Source organism: Bombus terrestris, chromosome 7, assembly GCF_910591885.1.
Source record: "Bombus terrestris chromosome 7, iyBomTerr1.2, whole genome shotgun sequence".
Taxonomy (NCBI): Eukaryota; Metazoa; Arthropoda; class Insecta; order Hymenoptera; family Apidae; genus Bombus; species Bombus terrestris.
In genome coordinates this window covers 25078713-25103839 of record NC_063275.1, presented here as the reverse complement: position 1 = coordinate 25103839, position 25127 = coordinate 25078713, and the positions used below count along the sequence as shown (strand labels likewise).

The 25127-nt window shown below is 48.0% G+C and overlaps 1 protein-coding gene across 2 annotated transcripts; it reads right to left on the bottom strand.

The window, feature by feature from the left end:
- Positions 1 to 14118: 14118 nt before the first annotated feature.
- On the bottom strand, positions 14119 to 24091 carry LOC100646145 (ejaculatory bulb-specific protein 3). 2 transcript variants are annotated; one of them, XM_003396447.4, is made up of 4 exons: positions 23937 to 24091; positions 19138 to 19309; positions 15392 to 15486; positions 14119 to 14373 (listed from the first exon to the last, which is right to left on the bottom strand). In XM_003396447.4, the coding sequence occupies exons 1-4, from the start codon at positions 23940 to 23942 to the stop codon at positions 14269 to 14271; spliced, it is 378 nt and encodes a 125-aa protein (XP_003396495.1). In that variant the 5' UTR covers positions 23943 to 24091; the 3' UTR covers positions 14119 to 14268. The 2 variants fall into 2 exon arrangements, with proteins under 2 accessions (XP_003396495.1, XP_020719699.1); XM_020864040.2 differs by lacking the exon at positions 23937 to 24091 and adding an exon at positions 23458 to 23580.
- Between the last annotated feature and the right edge of the window lie 1036 nt (positions 24092 to 25127).

Below are 25127 nucleotides of genomic sequence, written 5' to 3'. Positions count from 1 at the left end.
TCGCGTAGACGCTCTCGATTTACACATTGGCAATGCAAGGTTCGTCCGAGCGCTTTACAACGAGTATGAAATCGGACCGGAAAGTAGGCCAACGGATCGTCGATCTTTCGTATCGTAACGTCCGTCGTTGTTTGTGGTCGTCGTCGTTTGAAATTAAAACGATAGGGTGGTCGATGCGCGACATTACCGCGTTTCGATTGAAAACGCTCGAGTTTCGAGGGCTAAGGGAAATTTCGAGACAAACGCTTCCAGCGACGAACATCCTCCGTACGAGAGGGAAAAGTCTCTCGCCGGAAGAAAGGAACGCTCGCGATCCTAGTGACTGGCGGACGTCAAAGGCATACCTCCGTGATACGAATGCACGTTTCAATAATACCGTTTTAAGGGAATACTCCGCGAGAGACGAAAACTCGATCCGACGGAAATATAGAAACTCGTTTAACGACACTCGCGGCAGAATGCACGGCGATATGTTACAGAGAACACCGTTCCGGAACTCTTAATCGAGACAAGAATGAAACATAAATTTATCCCGTTTTCAAAGAGCGAACAACTTCATCGCGATAAACTTCATTAAGGGCGCCTAAGAAGATTTTAATGGAAACTTGTATCTGCAGGATGAGAGCCCGCTAAGATTTCTCGCTACAAGGAAACGTACCACGTGGCGAACGGTACGGACGATATTTCAACCCTCTTCACCCCGGCCTCGGTTCAATCTCTGTTCTCCCTGACCCTGTCTGTCTGTCTGTCTGTCCCTCTCTCTCTCCCTCCCTTTCTCATTCTACTTCTTTCTTCTCCGCCGTCATTCTAGTATGAAACACGAAGAAAGGTAAAATAGCTGAAGGGGTTTGCTCCGAAGCAGTTCTTAAAGAAGCAGCGCTTCGAGTGGAATGTTAAGTATCAGCGACGTTTAAAAGTTTGCATTACGGGAATCATATCGACATATTACAACGACGTGTAAGGGTAATTAATATGTGAAAATGTCGTTACAGGAACGAATCGTTTTTACGATATTTAGATGATTCGATAGAAACGGTCGCAAACGAATACGAAGTATATTTCGTGCAAAGCCGTGACAAGTGGTTCGACTAACTTTGGGGTTCGCATACTTTTGACGCTCACGGTCGTGTAGTCACGCTTCCAAAAGCAAAAGAGAGATCCGTCGGTTTCTTTCTTATAATCGGCCGTGTACTTTTTCTCGGATAAAACGCAGACCTCGGAATGTAATTAACTTTTAACAAGGCAAATGGAAAAATTGTGCCGTTGAAATATCGAGTAAAAAACGTTTAGAATATTCGCGAAAATAATTTTTCGAGTTCGTCCTACGCTTGCAGATAGCAACTGGCGAAATAAGCATACAAATTGTCGGGCCAACGATTGCTAAAATTACAAAAAAAAAGGAAGGACGAGAAAAAGGGAAAACGCGTCGTGTGTTACGTATGTACGTATCTCCATTATAGTTCTTGTTTCCGAAGTAGTTATCTCGGGTATGCAGATGAATATGTATTTTAGTACTTTGAGCAATTCGGGGTGAAAAGCTGTTCCGGGGAACTTTGTGCTTACGAACAAGCGTAATATTAGCCCTAAATGTTGAAGCTGCAACTTCGAAATAACAATAAACGAAAGTTAAAAGGGGTTCGCAAATGAATATTCGTAAATGAGAAGGTAAATGAGTGTCGTTGTTACGCGTATTTCAACGAATAACGAAAAAAAACTCCTTACCTCCAAGTTACCCTTTGATAGAACACCATAGGCAGGTTGTTCGCGGGCCACTTTTATGTACGTGAAATAGCGTTTGATAATCATTTTATACGCGTATGGGAAAGGAACTGGTTTCGTAGGAGCTAACGAGGCGTGCTCGCGATCCAATTGTATTTAGACAAAGTTCTTGGACCGTTGGCGAAATGTTACGGCGTTTTGGAAAAAATCGCTTGCAAAAGTCGAACTTTGCCGGAGACCAACGGGACCCGTGTTGAACGCGCATTGACATCCGTAACGTTTATTTCCACGGAGAATCGTTAAAAAAGTCAGGAATCGAGACAGTCGCGTGCCCGGAATACAAAGACCGTTCCTTGCTAACGAAATCCATCGGACCTGAATGTTATCGATTAGCGTTCTGTTCAAACGTATAAAGTCATCTCATATCCAAACGTTCTCCGCAACTCGAACGATGTTTGGTTTGCTGGAAAAGCAAAGTTTCATAAAAATCGAACTGTAATTTGTTGGAAGAAGCCGAGTGGCAAAGCTTATCGGAAGAAATATATTTTAGCTACGTGTTATGTAAAATTGCCGAGTAAGTAAGTAGACGTTCGAGGTAACGACGCGAGCATCGAATTCGGTAAATTCTTTGTAATCGAATGACGCCGAATCGCTTTGACCGAATCATTTTTATATTTATCCATCGCGACGGCTTTCCGAGGCCCGTCGCTAGGATATGCGCTTTAATCTCGTTCGAGCACCGTAATCGGCGAAATATTCCTTCTTATCGCGCGCTGTTGCATTTCATATTTACTACTTTTTATCGCGAAAGTGTCAAACGCAAATATTAAATCGAACTGACAATGAAATATTTCGCGTAATCCGTTTTACAAGTGACGTCCACTGTTCGTCATGGAAGCGAAACAGATTAACAAAATTGTTTGCTTCGTTTTTAGTCGGATACGTTTAAATTTGTTCTATTCGACGGAATGATCTTCGAAAAATTGGACGCGCGTCACGCGTCAAAAATGAATATACCCGTGGAGCAACCTGGCGTTTATTTGCAGAGTGGCTTGTCATAGGAGAACACGGACGGAAAATTTACCAAACTTTCTCAACGGCCATCGGCTGTAATCGAGTTGCAGCAGCAGCCAGAGCATACGTTTCCGCGGGTCGTGCATACGCTTCATCGAGTTCGAATTCATTTTCAACGCGGTGGGTTGATATTAAGAAAGCGGCATCGTATTTCGTCGAGATAATGCGCGTTCCAGGGTCAGGGCAATGCGGGCCATTCCGTTGTAGGATCGCGAATTACCAAGTCAAATACATACGTAGGAAGCGCATTCGTAGGATCGTGGTGGATTAAAGTGTCAAGCCGGATTGTATTGGCCGAAAACGACAGGGCGGCTTCGTTCGACGCGTGAATTATGTAGACGCCGGTGCACAGGAGCTGGTATCGAGGAAAATCGGGTCACAGCCGGGCGGTGCCGTCGATGGGGTTGGACCGAGAGCTAAGGCACGTCGAAATGCGTCCTTAATATTAATCCCTTCGGGCGCACACCACTTACGTGTCACCTCCTGCCTATACGCTAAGTACGTACGCAGGAAATTCGACCTGATGTTCCTACTGGAAATTCCACTCGAGTCTGAACGAAATATTTCCGGGAAAACTGACTACGATCCGGAATAACGTTATCTTTCAGCAGCTCGTCAGGGGTTAAAAGAGAACGGTCGTGCCTTCGTTAGCTGTACTTAAAAAGAGATTTATAGCCCCGGATTAAAAGCAAGTGCTGGAAACTAACGATAAAGGAGAAATTTCTTTTAAAAACTACTTAAAGTATCGCGTTACACGGAAACGACGAGCCAATTGTACGAGATCGTTGCAAATTATATTCGCAACGATGTAGGCACTACGGGTTGCGAAGAAACGCGGCTGCCTTTTTATCGTGCATCGGCTGTGTCCGACTATAAACGATCTTCTACTACTCGCACGTACGTAGTTTCCACTTACCCTCCTTTGACACTTTGCATAGATCGATTTCATAACGAATCGCGTATATCGCTGTAAAAGCCTTGGAAAATTCTCGTTACATGATACGAGATACAGTTCCATTTTCGTTTTAACGGAGCTGTGGTTCGAAAGAAAATGCCTCGTGTCCGATCAGACGGAGAACATTGCCGCGCCAGCGTTATGGATCTGTTGGCAAACACTTTTTTTCTAACGTGGTTACTCGTTTGATTACCGAACGTTATTCTATACGCTCGGTATTTTCCAGAATAGTTAAAAGAAAATATCCAGCGCAACAAATCCGTGTCAGAGAAGGCGAAACGACGCGCTACACTTCCCTGTCGATATCTGTGGTTTACCGCTGGATGAAACGTAAAATATACGATCGAATATTGAAAAATTTAAGTAACCGTAAAAAATAATATTTTTCTCTCCATACAAATTTAAACAACGGTAACAGCTGCGAACTACGTTTGGATAAAAATTCGTAACGAAGGCCCGTGACAAGAAAGGCCCTGATAAAATATGGTAGCCATCCGAAACAAAGGCCGACGGTGTTCCGCGTTTAGACCGACATCGAACAACTATTACAGACGAAGAGAGAAAGAGATGGAAAAGTAGGAGTCGACGAGGGTCGAAGGATCGTCGGACAGAATGGCGAAACTCGCGTTTATCAAAGCAAGCGCTCCGCTCCATCGATCGGCAACGAGTCTCTTAATTACGCGACACTGGCAATAGCCATACAACTCGCATCCTACTCTTCCGCCCGTTTACCCTTCAATTACCGAAAGTGCCCCGAAATGCCGCTTTTCTCTATTTACGAGACTTTCGTTCGGACGATACCCCTACTGTCGTGATTCACGGAATCAGGCAAAGAAGAAATCGCTGTCGCCGCGACGCGACGCAACAATCAAAGACAGGCAACAATGACGGTGTGCGCTTGTATAACGGCGACGAACGAGTAATCGGGGATGTAAATCCAAAGATAGGGAGGGTCGAAGCGAAGGAAATCCCGCGTAAACAAAACAGCGTCTGGGTGGAAAGAGCCAGAGCCGATTCTCTCTTGGCCGCGACAAAGAACCGGTAGTTTTGGCCACCGCTTCCACGCGAGTCGCGATTTACTTTCTGTTCGGTGTGGCGAGGCGTGGCGAGGCGAGGCGAGGCGAGGCGAGACAAGGCGGCCGCGTGTGCACTGCTCCTTCACGGATAAAGCCCGACGGGCAATGCGATTATAAAGGAAAAGTCCGGAGGACAGCGGCGGTTTACGGAGCCGGAACGAAACTCGACTTTATTCCCCGCTCGAGACATTCGCGTCGGGACAACGAATTCATTGTCGTTAAATTAAGCAGTCGCGTCCGCTCTCTTCTCATCCCCGCGTTTCTCCGAACCTTTCTTCGTCCCCCGTCTTTTCTCTCTCTCTCTCTCTCCCCTCCCCCCGCCCCCTCTCTTCGGTCTTTATTCCTACCTATTCCTCTTTTATCCGTCGCCATTCCGTTCGAGAAACGTCATATCTTTTCGCGCATTCGCCGAGTCAGTCCCCTCCGTAGAAGTTGTCAAACGCGAGACTCGACTTTTAAACAAACGTACGCTAAATGACCGTTTGCGCGATTCTTTCACCTATCTGTAGACCGTGAAATCGGACGATCCGATAAGGGTATCATCGAACGAGATTTATCAGCTCGTAGAATTGCCCGGGAAGAAGGAAACACGGATAACAACACCGTTGGAAGTCACGACTAGACGGTTAGGGAACGAACGGTCGGGGTTTCGCTAATGCATCTTCGGTTGTGTACATACATCGATTACGCGTTCGCGATACGAAACTTCATTCTCGCAGTAACAACCGGTATCAATTGCAGGGCGTTAGAGGCAGAGCAATTGCCCGGACGGAACAAGTTCGTTGCGACCTCGGAAATTCATCGGCCAAGTAACGGTTCGCTACTAACCAGGAAAATTATGCCGGCGGTGCGTTTAATCGGCTTCGGATCGAGCAGTAATTCACGCGGATAATACAGGTGTCTGGCGCGAGTTAGCGCGAAACTTACGGATAAACGAAAGGACAGGTAGCTCGGGATAACAACGGAGAACGCGAAAATGAAGTAGCTATTACGTATATAACTAGTTGTTTTACAAACTTGGTTAATCCGCGCAACTTTTGAAATTAATTCCGCGACTCGCGCTTTGACTTGGTTATTCGATTACGAGAAACGAGCGTGCTTCGGGGACTGAAATCCTTGTTCGAATTGCTTTTCACCGACTACTCGACTAAACAAAATAACCAACTTCGACTTCGTATACACGCACTCCCCTTTCCCTTCTTTATCATCAGCCGTTTGCGCGCCTCCTCCTTCGCGCTTTATTTTCTTATTCTTCCCCTTGGAGGAACACGCGGTATTAAAACTTTTCAATTCGCCCACGGGCAGCACGAAATTACTCGCCGCAGATGAGAAATTCTTATTCCGATTCATCGTCCGCGCTCGAAGGTGGGAGATCGGTCAAAGGGAGGATCCGTTCCGTGTCTCTCCGCCGCGACTCGTCGCGATGCGTGTCTCGTCGCTCGAAAAGCTTTTTTCCCAGTCGGTGCGACTGGGAAACGCGCCGGTGCGACGAAATTTTCGTTCATCGAGGAGTTTGACGATCTCGAAGAACTCGCAACAGCCTAGTTACGCGTCTGTCTGGAAATGATTAAACGAAATTAGAAAAACCTTCTACGAATCTGCAAAGGTTGGTATATTCGGATGTATTTCTCGGAGATTGAAGATTGTTGCGCTCGGTACAAAGCGTTCTTACTCCGTATTTTCAGTCGTTTCTACGCAACATGCTCGTTAATGCGGTCAAAGTTGTCAAGAATTTGCTTAAGAAGTAGCCATAAAAGTCGGCTAGAGAGAAGGTATAGTTGGGTAAAGGCAAAGCAAAGGAGCGTTCGAAGCTTAGGCAAAGCTGGTGAAGCGAATTTCATTCTAAAATAAGGAAGCAGATGATGAAACGAGCCGAAGTGAAATCAAACGACGCGCTATCGTTTCGATCGTCTGCGAGGCAAGATGGTCGTTCCATCTTGGATAATCGCGCGAATAGAAGGCACGTGCGTTTCAAGGAAACCAGACTAACTGGTAATTGGGCTGTTTCGAATTTATTTCAGAATTTATCCGTTTGTCGGAAATTTATCCGTCGGACGAAATGGATATTTTCGCAAACAGCCAGTTCGTTGGTCGATCTGTGCGAGACAAAGACGCGGCGCGATCCATTTTCAACGAAAGAGCCGCGATCGCATGCGCCGTTTCACGTGAAAAAGCTGTGATTTCCAGTTATCCAGTTGGTAAATCGAGAAATTCTGAAAGTGAGTGTTTAGATCCGTACGAAAGCGTAAACCGCGATATTTGTGGAGCGGCGGCGGACGAACGAAGAAACGTACTCGTGTGCACGATGGACGCGTCGCAGGTTCGAGCAAAGGCAGGAATCCAGCTTAACTAGGAAACGTCGTTTGTCTGGACGATGGAAAAGCAACAAACGAGGAGGAACCGCGGGACACTAATTTTCCGGGATTTACTCGTGGCTGGTTGCCGATAAAGGCGAACGCGCGGCCGCCATACTCCGTCCCGTCCCGTTTTCCGATACTGCAAAGTCTCCTTTCGCCAGGACAAAAAGTCGTCCCCGAGACGGAAACGTCGCGTCTCGTTTCGATCGTCTAGTTTCCGATGACACGGACGAAGAGAGGAGAGAGAAACGCCAGAATTTGCCGGCAAAGCGCGAGGAATCGGTATCCGGGTCACACCTCGAGATCGAGAGACGAGGAAAGCGAAGGGAAGGAAGATGAGGGAGGATTTGCAACGTTGACGGCAGAGGGAATCGGCCGAGACAGCCGACTGTCCTGATGTCTAATTTCGAGAGAGGATCCTGGCCAGACAACGCGACTAACGATAAGCCTTCGATCTAGCAACCATACGTAGCCGTAGGCGATCCGACAGCGAACGGGATCGGGGGAAACAATACGCTCGAAAATCGACCTCGTTCGATTTCATGCGTCCGCCTCGACAACTTTTCGTCTTTTGTCTCCTTCTTCTCGTATCGTTTCGTTTATAGCGCTGCTTTCCGTCACATTCCCGTAGGTTTCGTAAGTTGGATAGGTAACGATAGGTCGCTAGTAAGTAACTAAAAACGCGCGGACCAATCTCATCGAGCACGGTCCACGATCACTACCTCCTTTGACGTACGTTCTTCGAGGTATTTCCCTGCGCGTATTCCATCGCGTATCTATAAATTTGCAAAGCGGTTTCCGATCGACGTTTATTTGTTTACGTGAATCGCGAGGCTGGATATTCCATGACTCGGCACGAGCCGCCACCTCTCGTGGCAACCTGCCGCGACACGGGATTGCGAGTTCGCTTCGCGATTCCGCTTGTCGTCCGAACGCTCGACGTTGCAGCGTCCCAATCTCTTGGAAAACCTTCGAGCTGACGCGTCCTTAATCGAATTGTACGAGTGCTCGTAAAATTCGATCGGCAAATTTCTGTAACACGAGCGAAAAGCTGGCCTGTGCGATTTCCATTCGCTTACTGGCGTAATTTAAGTGGCAGCGCGACCCGGCTTTCTCGCTCTGCGTCTTAGGCAAATTTCATCAACGTTATTTCGCGTAATTTCCAGCTCTTTCGTGCAAAGCAAACACCGGCAACGTCGGGAAATCATCGTTTCCGCAGGAACGAGCTACAGCCACGAAATCTACGTTTACAAAGGCAACATAGCCGGAATCAATCGCCTCGATGCTCGACGTTAAATATCTAATTAGCGAAATTAAGCTGTCAAGCGGCAATGATCGTGCCGCGAGGAAGGCAGGCGTACGTTATTCGGCTACCTGGCCGGGCCGTAACGAGGATACGCGTTAACCTGCTAGCCGAGTGTCGCGAACGTCCACCTATATATACATATACATATGCATATGCGTATATTTATTACTCGATTATTTCTTATTTATTATTTATTATTTATTATTTATTATTTATTATTTATTATTTATTATTTATTATTTATTATTTATTATTTATTATTTATTAGGCGAGACGTTGAAATTCGAGCTGCGTGTTGGCGAAATTCCGCTACTTTGTCTCTTTATCAAGAAGAAAAATCTGTGACGCGTAAAAAGAAAAGAGCGTGTAAGAGTGATCTTGGCGGCAAGTTGCAAGCCCGGGATACGCGAACCGTAGATCCGTCGGGCGTTCGTAGACATAAAGTTGTTGGTCGTTTAGGAACCATAAATCTTCGCGCGAGTGAGGAAACTGGCCAATTTCCTACGCGTTACGATGAAATATCACAGAGTTGTCGAAAAGGCACCGGTTCCCCATGGATTAATAGAAATCCACGACCGATCGAATTCTCTGGATCGAGCAGTCTCGTCGCTTTCCGATACGATTCGTACGAGTCGGTTGCACGCACCGTACGATGTCTACGTACCGATGCCGCGTTGTAGGAGCGCAATCGCGTAGCTACGTCGAGAGAAATGGGAACCTTGTTGGACAGTGAAGGCAGAAAGGAGGAGAAGAGACGAGACGAGGCAGCCGATATCGAGTATTTGCAAAGATCGCGGCATCGGGACGACCGCGTTGCTCGTGCCATTCGAATTTACCTCGTATCTACGCAGTGCGAAAACGATTACAGGCTATAACGGTGGTGTTCGAGTCGACGCGAAGACTATGAGTAGCAGTAAGGGTACCGAGCATGCCGTGAAAGCATCGAGAGAAAGTTCGTTTTCAATGGCAAACGCAAGATCGATCGCCGCATCACGCACCGCTCTGAAACGTTCTAAAGCAGTCGTTTAAATTCGAATTAGATAGGAGAATTCGGCTGGAGTGGCGAATCTAGTCTCTAATTTCGTTAGGGAGCGCTCGAAACCAACTAAACGTAACTTCTCGTTACGCGTGGCGAAGGATCGGCCTCCGCGGCTCTCGACAATTTCTCGACGCGGTCCCTCCCTACGTAATCTCGCGTTACGCGACCTGCGTATGCCGGTTTGCCGAACACGGCGGACGCTGCGTCCACGGATAATCGAACGGATACCCGTTTAGATCGGTCAAAGAGACGACGATGAATTCCCTACCTGTTGAAAAGGAGCAAATTAAATAAACTTGGAGCAAAGATCGTTGCAACTCCGGCTCCGAGAGTAATCCATTTTCTATGACCGAACGAACCGACCACGCGACGACCGAATTGCCGCCTGATTCTTTCGCCGTTCCCTTTATTTTTACCGCTTCTGTCTTTTCTCTCGTCCCACGGACAGACAGCCGGATCTCGGTGTACGTAACAGAGAAGAGTGGAACGAAGGGACGAAAGAAGGAAGCTAAATTGAATTCTAGGTTTCCCACTCGATTTAAGTTTCCTCTGGCAGTGTTTGCCCTCTCGAAGAATGGAGCATGTACGAAGGGGCAGAGAGGATCCGGTCGAGTCGGTTCTTTCGTCGGAATCGCGCATTTAAATCGACTGTTTAAGTCGGTTCTATACTAATTTCGTAATTCGTTTCGTAATTCATTTCCATACTTAACGCCGGGCTGCCAACAAATTTCGAACAAACAGAAGTAGAAGGTGGGTGCGTGGACAAAGAAGGGTAAAGAAAGCGTGGGACGCGGTCGTATTCACCGCGAGGCGACTATAAATAAATGAATACGCAGCTACGACGGTGTTTAGCTGTGACGTACAGCGATAGACTCGCGATAGACTCGCGATAGACGCGATTCGATTCACCACCAACGCGACGGCATTGATATCTTGCATATCTCGAGGGATAGAAGTAAAAACGATACTTTGTTGTCGGCTGCAGCAAAATGCCGGCGAATTGGAAAACGGGCAGGTTACAAGTAGAATCGAAGAAATCAAAATCGGCGATATCTAGCAACGGCAAACTATAATATATCGGTACGTACGTAACGACGTAACGACGAAAGGGGCGAGGAAAACATTCAGCGGCTTTCCAAGTATCGTTTCGATTACTTTGTAATATCGTAGCTACGATACGACCATCTTTTCGCTCGTCGAACGTTAATTTCGATACGAGAGGGATCGATAAAAGCGAGGAAAAGAGAAGCGGGCCGGACCGCGGAGAGGAGAGACGAACGTCGATTCGATTGTCTGGCTGGCGAGCTTTCCAACAATTTAATCGTACAAGTTGCTACGGACTGCGAGCACGTGGATGACTCTGCGAATATCGATTTCGGCAAAAATTGCTGTCCTAGGCGATCGCGTAGCGCGCTATCCCCAAGTTCTTACGGTGGTCGTTGCTTTCGAGACTAAAACGCGGTAAAGTAAAGCGCAGTTGTCCAGCTGCTGTACGAGCGAAAATCGACTCGCTTCTTGCGACGTCTTCGAACGGCCTTGCAGCTCGTACGACCTTCGTTAAATTCGCATTAGCCTTCGTTTGACCAACTTTGCCAACTTTTAAGTACTCGGAATGATTTGCAATCCGTCGTGTAGGTTGGAAACGAGCCGAACCGTCTCGGTTGAAGAAAGGGTGCTAACGGAGTCGAAGAGTGCCAGGCGGAGGCGCAAGAACGAAGGCAAAGGGGATAGGAATAAAGGAGGAAAAAACAGAAAAAGGAGGGAAGAGAGGATGAAAAAAGAGATACTACATAGAGGAGGGAGAAAGGAGGAGCGGTTAATTTATCACGAGACTCTTGAAGTTTTGCCGGTCCAACAAAGGCGGCCGCGAGTAAAGTTTCCCCCGAGCGATGTTTCACGGTAGCGGGATAAGAAAATTCGAACGGTTCTTCGCGGCCAAAATAAAAGTCGTGTCCTGCCCCGGTTGGACAAGACGAAGAGGGGTAGGTCTATTTACGGGATCTCCGCTCTCTTCGTAATAGCTCGACCCTGCTCTTACACGGCAATCCCATTCCACGACTGTCAAATATTTTATTTTCCGGCTGTTAGCCTGCGTTAACCGGCGATAACACGGCCCGTGAGGATCGATCGTGTTTCCTCTAAACGGAAGCTCGCACGTCTAAATATTCGTTGCGAAAATTCACCTAGGCGCACGATTTCGCTGTACCGTCCGTAACCTCGATACTTTTACGATAACACACAGTTTGCTGTTCGGGTGTCGCTTTGTCTCGCGAACCAACCAACGGCCAAAGAAAGACTCGACGAGCGTCTAATTAAAATAAACGCGAAGCTACTTAAAAAGCGGCGATCCAACAAAGTGGAAGAGAAGGATAGATCCAGGATGACGAGAGTGGAAAGGAAAGAGTGGAAATGGAACGAGATGTCGATAAATAAAATATTATTCTCTCGAATTCTTTGACGGCAGATACTCGACGCAGAGAGAGAAAATCAACGAGTACATAATTATCCGATTCCAGATTTGCGAATCGGCGCAACTCCATCGCAACCTGATAATTCCCACTGCCTGAGTAAACTCGGTTCGACTTTGAATCTCCGTTGCTTGCTGTTTGTTCCGTTTCGTTCCTTTGTTGGTTTCGTGCGGTTCGAGTTTGTCGCGAGAAAAATTGGTCGAATCGGAGGCGGATCGTCTGGAAATTGAAACAGGTACGCGGAAGAAGAAAGTAACCGTTGCGAGGAATATCGGGGACGAAGGTCTCGAGAGGAAGAAAGACGAAAGAAGAGACGTTGAGCGATAATCCCGTAGCGCGCGATTAATTTATCGGCAGGCTGTTTGTAAACGAACGAAAGATAGGAGGAGAGGGCGCGGTTCCTTGCCCTTTCGAGAGCTTGGCAAAGGGGAAACCGATGCAAACGAGAAATTGTTTTCAAAGTCGTGAAAGAATTATGGCGTGTGTATAGCGGCTGGCATATTTCGCGGCCGGACAGCGTCAGGAAATTAAGCGAACGGTCTCAAGGGCGGCGTTTTCGGACTCAAAACTTGGCTCGGCAAACTTTTCCCGCTATTCCGGCTAAATTTATCGGTTCGCGGCTACGAATAAATTATCGGTAACCGTGACTACCGTACAAACGTCGCGGAACTTGTACTTTGGACAAATCCCTTATCGGGATCGCGATCGCGATCCTCCTGCCTTTCTTGAAATATTCAACGGGTACCGTGCCGTCGCGCGCGACTCCGCCCCAGCTCGATTCTCCACCTTCGTGTAACTTTCACGATGCTTGTTCGCCAACTAACGAGCCGAAACTACTTAGGTAAGTGGTCGTTTCGGTTAGCTCGAGAAAAAATTCCAGCCGACAACGAGAGAGCTAATAACGGCCGAGTTAATTCAATTTTTCCGACAAAAAGACGGAGGAATTTCACGACTATCGAACCACTCGAGCGTGTCGTCTTCCGACTAAACGTACAAGGACGTAGGTGGGGCCAGGTGTGCGATCGGAACGAAACTTTCGTCGGGAACGGAAGACCTGATCGTCCGGTTCCTCCAAGGAAATACCGACGACGAACGTCGAAAATCGATGTTGCTTTATGGGCCGAACGACAAGATAAACGATCGTTGTTCGACGTTAAACTAAGCGATAATGTAATTCGCTGGAAAAATGTATATCTACGTTCTATGCGATTTACCTCGGTGTAACGTATAAGCTGTGTATTCTTACCAAGTTTATTCCTTAATAAAACCGAAAGGTCAAAATATATACTACGTATTTTGCGTAGGACGCGACGTCCTCCTATTTCAGTCGACGTCTTTCGACCAAGATGCTTTCACGCGACACGCACAATGCGCTGGCAAAAATTTCCAATGGGATCAAAGCGACCGACATACTCGAAACGAAATTGCGTCGGAATCTGGAAGAAACGAGTCGCTCGTCTCGTGCATACGGAAGCGGAGATGCCGCGTAAAAGGAATAGAACGTTCCACTTTTCCTTCTATAGAGCTTCCACGGATGATTGTAAAGTTGCCGGAGCGTTTACGACTCGCGACCAAGTTAGCGTCGGTTGGCCGTCGTTGTCTCGTAGAAAAATCGCGATTCGATATTCGATAACGAGAAGGAACGTGGCAGGCGGTACGGTTTGGTGAGAACTTTCGTGCGAACGGCAAAAGGAGCGAGCGCGTAGAGCGCGTAGAGCGCGTAGACCGCGTACGAATCTGCGTCGGATCGGATCGATCCGATAGATTTTTTTCCAATTTCGCGTTAAATCCGCCGGTTTACGTTTCGTTCGCCGACCGTGAAAGCGGCTTGATTATTTCGAACGCGAAACAATCGGCCGTGACGGAACTGCGAGGGGAATGGAAGGGAACGAGGCTGAAGCGGGAGGAACGATGCGAAAGGCGCGAGCTGCGTAAAAGCGCGACGTGCCTGGCGAATTCTCCTTTGTTTTCCAAGCGCTTGTCTTTTCAACCAAACGAACAAATCCTCCGAGACCCGCTCTCTCTCTCTCTTCGGGTTTTCTCGTTCGTCTCGCGGCTACCGACGAATCAGACTCGCCGTGCTTTCGCGTGGAAAGGTATTCTTCTACTCAGGCTGCTCGCTTCTTCTCTTTTGATTCTACGCAAATGCAACGTTTATTTTGCAATCTTTTAACCGAGTACAGAATTTAAAAAACGACGTAGCCGATTTATCAACGGAGGTGTCGACGAATCGTCTTCGAAGGCTACTTGGACGTCTTCTACATCGCGAACCGCTTAGTGTAAATCGATTCCACGTTCTTGCGCCTGATCCTGGAATTTCAGCTTGTACTCGCCAGTCGGGTCGTACTTCTTCGACAGCCGTTCCCAGATCGGTGGTCGCTGAAACACAAACATCGAGATCGTTTCGTTGGAAAATTAATTAGTTCCGTTTAACGACAAACGCCGAGTTCCTGTAATTTCGGAGCTACGTAATTTCAGCGATCGGAAGTGCGCGCGTTGCGTTGCACGAAACGACAGGCGGCGGAAGAGGAGAGCGCCGCGCTATACATCCGCCGTGACAAAAGGGACGAGGATAGAGACGCGTAACCGTGACATCATGATTTTTCAAGTGATTTCAAGTACGTCGACCGTGCTACTTTTTCTATTCGTCTTCTATTCTAGCGAAATTAATTAATTACCAGACTCTGTTAACGAAGCGTAAAAACAAGAACGTCGACAAGATGAAGCGGTATTCGCAAGTCGGATTAAAAGTTAGCGACAAAGATAAGGCCGCCAGAGTTAAATCGTTCGTTGTCGACTTTTGTAAACCAGAAGCATTCCCGCTCGAAAGTCTCCGCTCCTTTCTCACCTTCTACCAACTCTTTAAAGATTCACCGCCAACTATAATTAGAACGTCGACAACGAGAGATTCGCAACTTGCTCGGCTGTACTTTCCCTTCGACATCCGCGATCACGCGCACAGCGCCCACCATTATATAATACCGTAATCGGCGGAAAAATGCACGGAAAACCGACGAAACAAGGAAGATACGAGGGGACAAAGTTGGAACGGGGACAAAGGATGGAACGCGACCAAGTTGGACGCGGAGCGAGTTAACCGGCTTAAAAAAAAAAAAAGACCGGAAAAGTCGAAGCCAGGGTAAACGATTATCGATCGAAGAGACGCAAGATCTCAGCAGGATAGAGAACGACCGGAACGAGGAAAACCGAAGGGTAAAGGTGATTCGTACGGTGGATCGTTCGCGAGGATACGAAGATCGAAACTGTGACGTCCGGTGAAAGGGGAACCGGTTCTACGACATTCGGAAGCGAGGACAAATCGATATCGCGTCTCTATGCGACAGGTGACCGGTGCGTTTGCGTTCGATCAGCGGCGGAAGGGTGACGGTGAACGTACCTTGTTGATCAGGAACCGGATCACCTTCTCGCTGCCCTCTCTCTGCTTTTCGCTGCACTTTTCGCAATTATTCTCCAAAGCGTCCGGCAGGGATTCTGAAATCACACGAACAATTCGATCACGTATCGGCAAAATTTGCTCGTCTTTGGACCATTCTCTATTTATTCCACACCCCTGTTATCGGAGCTGCCTTTTCGTTCAAACTTTTTCGGTTCAGCCTGTCTGGCTAGTCGGTTGCGATCGCTAACGCGCATCCTCGCGACTCTAGAACAGAGGTAATTGGCAAACTCTCGTAGCGACGACTTTTTCAACTTTCGCTGTTCCGCTCCTAAAGATAGAGCACGGCGCGAGTTTTCGCCGGATAAGGAATTTCCGGACGATCGTTGACCAACGATAGCGTAATTAGGAGATTCGACGATGTGGAAATCGTAGAAAAATACGCGAACGTAATGGCAAAAATAACGCGTCGTTTCGAACGTTCCAGCCAAAGACAAGTCCCGTCGCTAAAAAGCAAGCGAGTGCTTTTAAACGGGTTACTCCTCGAGCTGCGTTCTTATTCGTATCAACGAGAGTAAGATTACCGTCGCCTTTTTTCCCCGTGAACGACGGTTCCTCGGGCAAGCAAACAGAAGTCTTGAAAACGCCTTGAAAACGAGATCGAGAATATTCGATACCGCGAGCATACGCGTAACGAACTTTCCAGCGAATTAAAGCAAAACCGAGCTGATCTTTGGAGCGATCTCTTTCATAAACTTTCGGCCACTATCTCCGTTACCAACGTTTGCCAACGGAAACGGTAACGGAAGAACGTTCAACGTTGCTCGAGACGTTGCTTGAAAATTTAGCGATGCCAAGCTGGCCTCGCAGTACTTTACGCGTCTACGAAACTTTACATCCTAGACCTCTTTGCGCCTCCGTCTTTCCCTCGAGTGGAACTTTTAACAAGTACGATATACGTGTTATTTTTCGCGCAAAAAGTCCACGTAATATCCTGTTTTCCTTCCGTATGCTCGTTACGATTCCGCTCGTTTTATCAAGGCTGAAGGAGTAACGATATCGTAAAGAGTCGTTGAATCGTAGATTATTAGTTTATCGAACGAGGAAATACGCGATACGAAAGAAAGAATTACGGTCGTAAGGCGGCCGTTCGATGGACTTTGACCGAGCTACCCTGAAGAGAGCTGGAGAGAGCAGAGTCGGCTGGCGAAGAAAAGGTAGGGCGGGTCTCGTTATAATTTTTTCCATATGGCGTTCTCGATGGGTATGTCGATGGTACCTTCGTAACGTATGTTATTCCTGCGAATATAAAAGCGAGGCTTGGCAGGGAGGGGGGAGGTGTACGAAGGTGTAGGGTGGCAATGTTTTCGTGCCCTCGTGCCGGCTCGTGACGCTTTTCCCCGGGCATCGTTTACGCCAGCTGCTCCGAAGACCGACGCGCGCTCATCGTTCGTGAATTTCCCGAGACAAGAACTACGTCTGCCTGATAAAGCACCGTCCGTTTTGCCCTCACGATCCGCTACGCTCCACGGTAAGGGAGAAAATAAAACGGAACGAGGGAAATCCGTCTCGATGGACCGATACGAATTGACGTTTAGGCGAAGCACCCTGTCGACGCAAGGGATCGACGACGCATTTCGCGTGAAACACGTTTGCGATACCGGGATTACGAATTCGTTCGGCAAACGAATCGTTCGTTACCGTTTCGTTCGGAGAATATACTTTATCCGTGTTGAAGCTCCGCGGAGATCTGCCAGGGTCTCGGAATCTTGCGTTCGCTCTGGGATAACGCTCTTGCCGAAATCGACAGACAACGGGATCAGCGGCGACTTTCTAACCAAACTGTTACGTATGTACATAGATGCAAACACTGGAACCGGTGATTCCGGGTGGGAGCCGTTCGAGGCCTTATCGGCGCATCGCAACCTGTTGGTTGTCGCCGCTTTTTAATCCGAATACTCTTCTCGCGCCTCCATTCCCCGACGTATTTATCGGCGTAATTTATCATAAGAGCAGAAAGAAGAGAAAAAGGATAGTCGAGCAAAGGGGTGAAACACACCGGCAGAGTACATCGCTTTCGCGTCTCCAATAAAAAGCTTATCGTACGTCGTTGCAAGAGAAACGACTCGCCGCCATTAACGGAGAAAGAGCGACCGTTAAACGGATAGTCGGCGTTCCGTCTTGGTACGCGATAGGGAGCGTTACAGCCGCAGCTCGTTTACCCCAAGTATCTTGATCGAATCGAAAATTATTTCGCCTAGGCGGCAAGCTGGAACAGCGAGTCGGCATCGATGTAGAATATTTATCGGTCGAGCGATTCCTCTTTCGGATTATCTCGGGATTACGTAGAAAGATTAAAAGCCGCGATGCCGGGTTGCCAACGTTTTCACGCGGGGTAATGTCGCGCGTGGTCCACCGACGACAACCGGATGTTATTCGAGGCGCGGACGAACATCGGTCCGCGATCAGATTTAATCCGAACTGGCGTTTGGTCTCTGACGAGCGGCAGATTCGATTGCACGAGTTAATGCGAAACGAATTCGGAAACAACGATTGGAAACGCGGTCAAATCGGTTACAAGTCGATCAGAAACCGATCGGATTCCGGATATTCGTGCCACGAATCGGCCGTTTTCTACGCTTTCCGCGAGATACATTTCCGTGAATTGTTACGACCGCGTGCGTAATTAATTTGAACGGTATCTTGCCTCTCTTTCCTCCCGTGTCGAGTCTTCGAAGCAACGTGACTGAAAAACGGGAAAAAACGGCGAAGCTGTACATACCTTCGACGTTTTGCGAAAACTTTGATCGACGTTTTAAGCAAATCAAAGGGAACTGCGTTTGTACGTCGTTTCGAAACGAAAGCGCTTACCTCGCCCCGCGACGGATCGACCGTCGTTCGATGCGCGACAGCGTTACACCGCGCACAGCCCCGCAAACTTTCCATCGACGGCATTTACCGGCGGCGTTCGGCTACGGAAGCCTACGAGGAAACCGGAAGAGACGGCGGGCACGCGAGTGGCTGCGCGTTTCGTCGGTACGCGACCGCCAGGACAGGAACGAGAAGAAAACGAGAAACGAAAACAACCAAGAGAAGTAGAAAGTAGGGGGCATTGCTTATTGGATTTCGAGGCAAGAGGTCCCCTAAGACCGAGTAACGGGGAACGTTAGAGTCTGCGCGATAAAACAAGCCGCGCCGAGGGAAAGGATAGTCGGGTTAAGGCAGAGATCTGTGAAATAGAAAAATACGCCGAGACGTTTGCCCGCTACTTTCGCCTGCGATTTATATCGCGGCACGACGCTACGTTCTTACGAAAATCTTCCTTTTCGTTCGTCCTTCCTTTCCTTCCTTCTCGTACCGATCCCTGCTTCCTCTTATTCCCGAATTCTCCGTTATTTCACTGCCAGTTCCACGTATTTCCTGTTCATGTCTATAGTTTATGTCTGTCATCGACGACATTGACGTATGGGATCGGTGCCGGTATCGTTCCATCATCGTGCAACTATATCCACCTCGTTTATAGTTTCCGACAAAATTAAAAACGAGAGATAACTCCCTGCGCGGCTTAATCGCCGCCCGACCTTCTCCGATTCGAAAGGAAGAACCCGAGGAAACGGTTGTTTCGCTCGTAGGACGGTGGGCCGATCGGCCGATGTAATTGGAGACGAACGAGGGCGACACGGAGGACGACGGGTGTAGGTGTTGGCGTCAAAAGTTAAAGTTAAAGTTAAAGTTTAAGGTCGACTCACTTTTAAGCTCCTTGCCGTCGGGTGTACAATTTCCGGCGTCCAGCAGACAGTTTACGTAGTTGTTGAGTAGACGATCGCTGTTGAGGATCGAATCCAAGTCGATGTTGTCGTATTTCGTGGTGTACTTGTCTGCCATGGTGCAGACCAACATGGCCAGGAAAACAAGCGCGACCTGCATACGAAAGCCGGACAGAAAAGCGCGAGTCTTTTATAAAGTGGCATTCTACGTGATAAAGCGACGTAACACCGTGATACCAAGCACCAACCCTTCACCGCCCATTTTCCTCCCCATCATCCTTCGTATTTTCTCGCGGCTAAAGCTAACGGCCTAATAACAAAAACTCCACCGACTTTGAAAAACCGTTATCGCGCGACACTGCGATGGGTATCAAGAGCATCGGGGGATTACGTCGTTCTCGAGACTTTTGCCAGTTACACCGACGTTGTACACCGACGACGATCCGATGCAGCTAGTTGGCTGTGATACGTTTCAACGATATTTTACTTCGTAGCCTGTTGTTACGTTCTCGAAACTTTCCCGCTACTTTGTCGAGAAGCTAAAACTTGTCGGCTAACTATCGCGTCAAAACAGATTACGCGATTCGCTGACGTCCAACGACTTTTAAATACAACCCGTTCGAACTTTGATCGAGAAGTCGGCCCGCGCTACCTCTCGGATTAGAAACGCTCGTAAAGTTTATTATCGGAGCGTCGTACGAGCTTGTTCGAATTCTGCATCGTAAGCTTCAACTTGAACGTTGAAACGTAGATGCGTAAGAACCTGGAGATCGAACGTACTTAGGCTAAAGAGATACGTATACCGAGATCGGCCTAGAGAGGGGATAATTTAGCTGCGTCGAGTTTGTCGCTGCAAGCTTGCAGCGACAAAACGTCTTTTATTCGCGGCACGAAAAGTAAAAGAGAGAGGGAGAGAGAGAAACAGAGGCAACTGGTTCGCGTGCAACGGGAACCGGTTCGGCTCTTTCAAAAATCCGTACTTACGCCTGCGCGTGACAAAATGGAAGGAGTTAAAGAGAGCGTTCGTCGCGACGCGCTGTGTAAACAAACTGCGATCCAACGCGTGCGTTTTCACGGTAGGATCGACGATAAGTGAGCGAGGTTAGCCGAATAAGTCGGACGAAAGGACGAATCTGATCGTGGACAGTGAATAGGACGCGACTAGTAACGCGATCCTAGCTAAGTGGATCTCGGAAGCGACGCAACCGATACGAAATCTGGCTTGCTGTTTCCCGGTTACCTTGACTATGCCGAAATTTAATATTCCATCGATCTAACCGAGATCCGATCTAGATTTAACCCGGCTTCGATCCACGCTTGACGGAAATTTGCTCGGTACGGGGTTAAGTATACCCGAGGCAAATGGGGTCTAAGTACAACGCGAAATCTAGACTCGGCTGACAACCGCTGCTTAGCCGTGGCGATCTCCGCTTGTTCTTAGCGCGCTTGACCCAACGCGAGACCGGATTACGCAACGACGATTCACGGTTAAACGGATCGCAGGCGACACGAGCGCTGATCGAGCATCCCGCTTTCTACGCTCCAGATGCACGAATAACGCGCACAACCGTGCCGTTGTAGCTGCTAACCGGACGACAACAAGTCGTCCTTGCCCGTTCCGACTTACGATTTTCCATAAATCCTGCGCAATCGTTTCCATACCTACGCATGCACCGGCGCTAAATTCTTCGGCCGAGCAAAGCTAACTTTCGAAGATAACTCGGATCGTTTGCAAAATCCACGTTACGCTACAACTTGGCGGAAGAATTTTCGTCGTTCGTTAAATTTTCGTTAATCGTCGGACACGCGGATTTCGTTCGGCAACGTTGAAATCTCGCTTCTTGCTAAATGCTTGCCGATGCTTGTAACGAGTAATCGCCGACAAAGAGGAAACTCGCCGTTTCGTAACCCAGTCTGTACGAAACGTTCGTCTTTCGTACTTTCGCTGACTCGAGAGGCTCGTAAAGACGCGTATAGCGGCGTGTTTGCACAGACCGGATTTCGCTCGTCGATTTCTTACCGCTAACCGATCCGTCGTCTTCGAAACGGGCCAAGGTGAAGGAGATGAGAAAAGACGAAGGATACAGCGCGAATACACCGTGGTCGGGACCGAACGTTAATCCACGAAAATTATAATTCGCGCGTAACGTAGTCGTAACGGTGTCAAGGACAAGGATGGTTAAATCAAACCTTGGTTAGTCAACGAAATCGTAGTCGACGACTGGTCACACGGTTACGGTCTTTCGGTGCGTTAAATACGCTCCTGCGAGTACATTTTACGCCATTATCGTCGAAGGACTTTTATCGCGAAAGGATAAGAAGGATTCTTCTCGTGCCGCTAAATTTTCCAGACATAGCGGCAAGATTAAAAGCACCGGTTAAAAGAATTACCCAATTCGGCTTTTTCGCGAAAAGAAAGCATGCAACGACGATGCAACTATTTTTCATTCCGACCGCTTTCGTCGATCGTTTTATCCTTACGAAGATTTTGGTAAAAACCTGCTTGAACGACAAAGAGGAAGAGGAATAGAGCGAGTCCTGTCGCTCGACTAAAATAGTCGGAGACACGATTGCGAATGCTCGTACGCCGAGCGCCGCTCTCTAAACAACGTAATGTCGATAATTATGGAATTGGTGTCAACGTCGCGCCGTGTCGTCGTCGTCGTCGTCGTCGTCGTCGTTATCATAACGTAAGCGGAACACGTAAGTACACAAATCCCATGACGCAATCGCACCATCGAGGAATGCTTCCTAACGCCTTTCACTCTCACGAATAAATTTCACTTCGGTTCTTTGCTTGTTTTTCGTGGTCAGTGGACTGCCGTTCGATGAAGAAAATTTTGTTACCAACTGCGACAGAAACCGTACTCCGTGCTTGGCGATCGAACGCGGATAACTTTTGACAACGATAAATCGATAAATGTAAATGGATCGTAGAAGGTAATCGGACGAGTGAAACTGTCAAAACGTTAAACGATATTCGTCGTTTGCAAATTAAATTCTACGAAATCTCCAGCAACGATACGTCGATCCGACCATAACGAACGCAAATATGCTCTTTCGCGCGATACCGCTGAATCACGATGACCGGATACCGTCGCTGAATCTATCCCGGACTAATCGGTGATTTTTAAATAGTCGCACGATTAACCTCGTGGTTGATTAAAACGCCGATGCGAGCGACACGCCGTCAAAGCGACGAAATCGTATATCCGATGAAACGATGCGCGTTAATTCCTGTCGATTAACGAGCTGCGCGTAAAGTCCTCTAATTAGACGTAGATTAAAACGACGAGCATCGAAGATCGAACGAACGGCGATAAAACGAAAATGGCGGGCGAATCGCGTTCCACCAGCTCGAATTCAGTTTCTTATCGCGCTGGTTTATCGTGTCCGTAGCGGTTACCGCAGACATGTTTTTGAAATTTTCCTATTCTTTCTCGTATCGGTTGGAAAAGATGGCCGTCTCGCGACACCTCCAATCCGATTTTCATCGATGAATCGGCGGAGAAATTGAAATTGAAAGTGCGATTTTCCTATCTATTCGTCGAAGAGGATTAGAAAGATCGATCGACGAGGGTGAATAGAAAAGCGCGGCTTTGCCCGGATTAAAGCATTCCGGCGAAACGATGATCCGATTTAGACGAATGTCAACGGGCATTTTTTCACTGGGCCGCGATCCGATCTATGGAACGGAGAGTAACGCGTCGATGTTTGAGCAAACTTCGCGAAGAACGAAGCGAATAAAAGGCCATGGCCGGCGAACGAACCAAGGCTTGGCTGCGCTGGTCAAGCTAGAACGGTCGACGAAATAAAATCTTTGCCGGTTGAAAAAGACCGGCCGTGTTCTCGGTTAATTTCGTACGACCGAACCGGAACGTTGTTCCACCGTTATTCCGTTCCAAAGCGGAACGAACGTTGCGAACCAGAGATACGTTCGGCAAATTTTTATCGACGCTGTTCACAGCTGATCTGTTCGAACGTCGAGTTACTTTTGAATCGACGAGAGAGTATAAGCGATTTCGCAACGTCCGCCGTATCCCGATGTATTTGTCGCTCGATGCTCCGACCAATTTAACGAGACGGTTCGTTTCGTTAACGTTCGACCGTTTTCGATCGCTCGAGTTAAAATTTCGGTAGAAAGCGTTGCGCGCGAACGATAGTCGTCCCGACGGGCCTTGGACGCTGAGTAGAAAATATTCGGTACCGCTTATGAATCTTTGTCCGAAACAAACGGAGGGCAGGTTCGCTGTGGCGCGTGTCCCGAATTTAAGCAAACGCGTTCTCCCGGATTAAACGTACCTGTAACGCGTTCATCTTGAGATAATCTTCTTCCGTTGCGATAACTCGAGCGGACGCAAGCGTCGCAATTAAGTGGCGAAAGAGTTAAGTTTAGTCGCCTTGTAGCTATGGCGTTGAATCGCTCCTGGTGTTAAACGATCCTCCGAGGTATTCGAATTACGTCGTCGCGCATAAATAGGTTATGCGTATATTTTCCGCGACCTCTGTTCTCCGACCGATGATTTGACTTTTAAACTTACGCGAAGATTACGCAAGGAACGTGAGAATATGTCGCGAGAACGAGTGGACTTGCAGCGAGAGAGGCAAAGGTCGATCGAGTAGCATAGAGATCGGAGAAAGCCGTGGTACAAAGCGCAGGGACCGATGCAAAAACCGAAGGAAAAGCGAAAAGGAGAGAAAGATATGGAAAAGCTGATAGAAAAGGAAATGGGGAGGGGGGTGGGGTGGGAGGGAGGAGAAAAGGAAAAAGCGTCGCTTACCTTCATGTTTGCAGCTCGTGTGGTGCAGGAAAGCGAAGTTAAGCGTGACTGATGCTGGCTTCGACGTCGATCAAGTGTTTTATACCCGGCCGTTTGCCCAGCCTCCGAATTCGTCGGATCGGTTCTACTCGTCTTTGTCGCGCGTCCGGTGGCGTTGCCGGCGACTGTCCTGCTTCAGCTTCCGCGGAGGGTCGCGTGGACTCGGACGAGACGAGGAACGGCGGAACGACGCGACAGAACGGCCGGCATGGAAGGGAACGGGACGGGACGAAACGAAAGGTAAACGCAGTCCACACCTTCTGAGAATTGCGACGACACGTGCCCGTTAATGGATAAGTAGCTCTGTTGCGTGATGATTTTTTACCAGAAAAATAATGTTCCGTGTTTTTCGCGAGAATATGTCGGATATCGTAAACATCGAGAAGGAAAAAACGTTGGATCAAGGATACGCGAGACGCGTCTGATCTGGACGGACGTGAATTATCCGACCGCCAAATATACGGTTCTCGCGAAAGGTGCAAAGGAAACATCGTATTACGCGACTGATAATAATGCGCGAGCAAACATCGTAGCCACGAACGATGCTAATAACAATGATCGCTACGAGTTGGACGAATACGTACGTACGCTTACGTAGGTAAACGCTTACGTTGGTCGTGATTTCTTCGAACCACTTTTTCCGAAGCTTTTTCACGAAATGACGAAAGAAATGGATAATTCGATGTGTTTACGCGAACGTTATCAGCCGGAGGATGAATCGCGATCCTTTTCCAATGTTTCGCGATTCAGCGTAGGAATATCGGTAAACCGTCTCCTCGATTATCCATCGAAGCTTCAAATTTTTCGGATAATTGGTTCGCTGTATAATTTTATTACCAAATATCGTAATTCCGATAACCATATCGTTATCGGAGAAAATACGTTCGTCTATCTATCTCGTCCTGTCTATGTTCTTGTAATTACGTGTAACGGTTTGCCACGGTGAATTCGCCATAGAACTCGTAGGTATAGATACGGGAATCGGATATTAGAAAAGATTCGAAACGCGTCGATCAACGAAGCAAGTAATCGCGTAGCGAAGCAACGAAGTAAGGTAAAAGAATTTCAATGGTATATGCGAGAATCGGCGGTATACGAGGATTCGTCGTTTAGGTTATTTCTAAGAATGGCGAATGGCTATTCGTCGATGCG

What these genes read in the sequence shown, in the direction of transcription:
- LOC100646145 (XM_020864040.2), bottom strand. An exon ending in CGACGGCAAGGAGCTTAAAA is followed by an intron (nt 15,487 to 19,137) that starts GTGAGTCGACCT and finishes GTGTGATTTCAG; the next exon opens with AATCCCTGCCGGACGCTTTG. An exon ending in TCCGGTTCCTGATCAACAAG is followed by an intron (nt 14,374 to 15,391) that starts GTACGTTCACCG and finishes TTTGTGTTTCAG; the next exon opens with CGACCACCGATCTGGGAACG.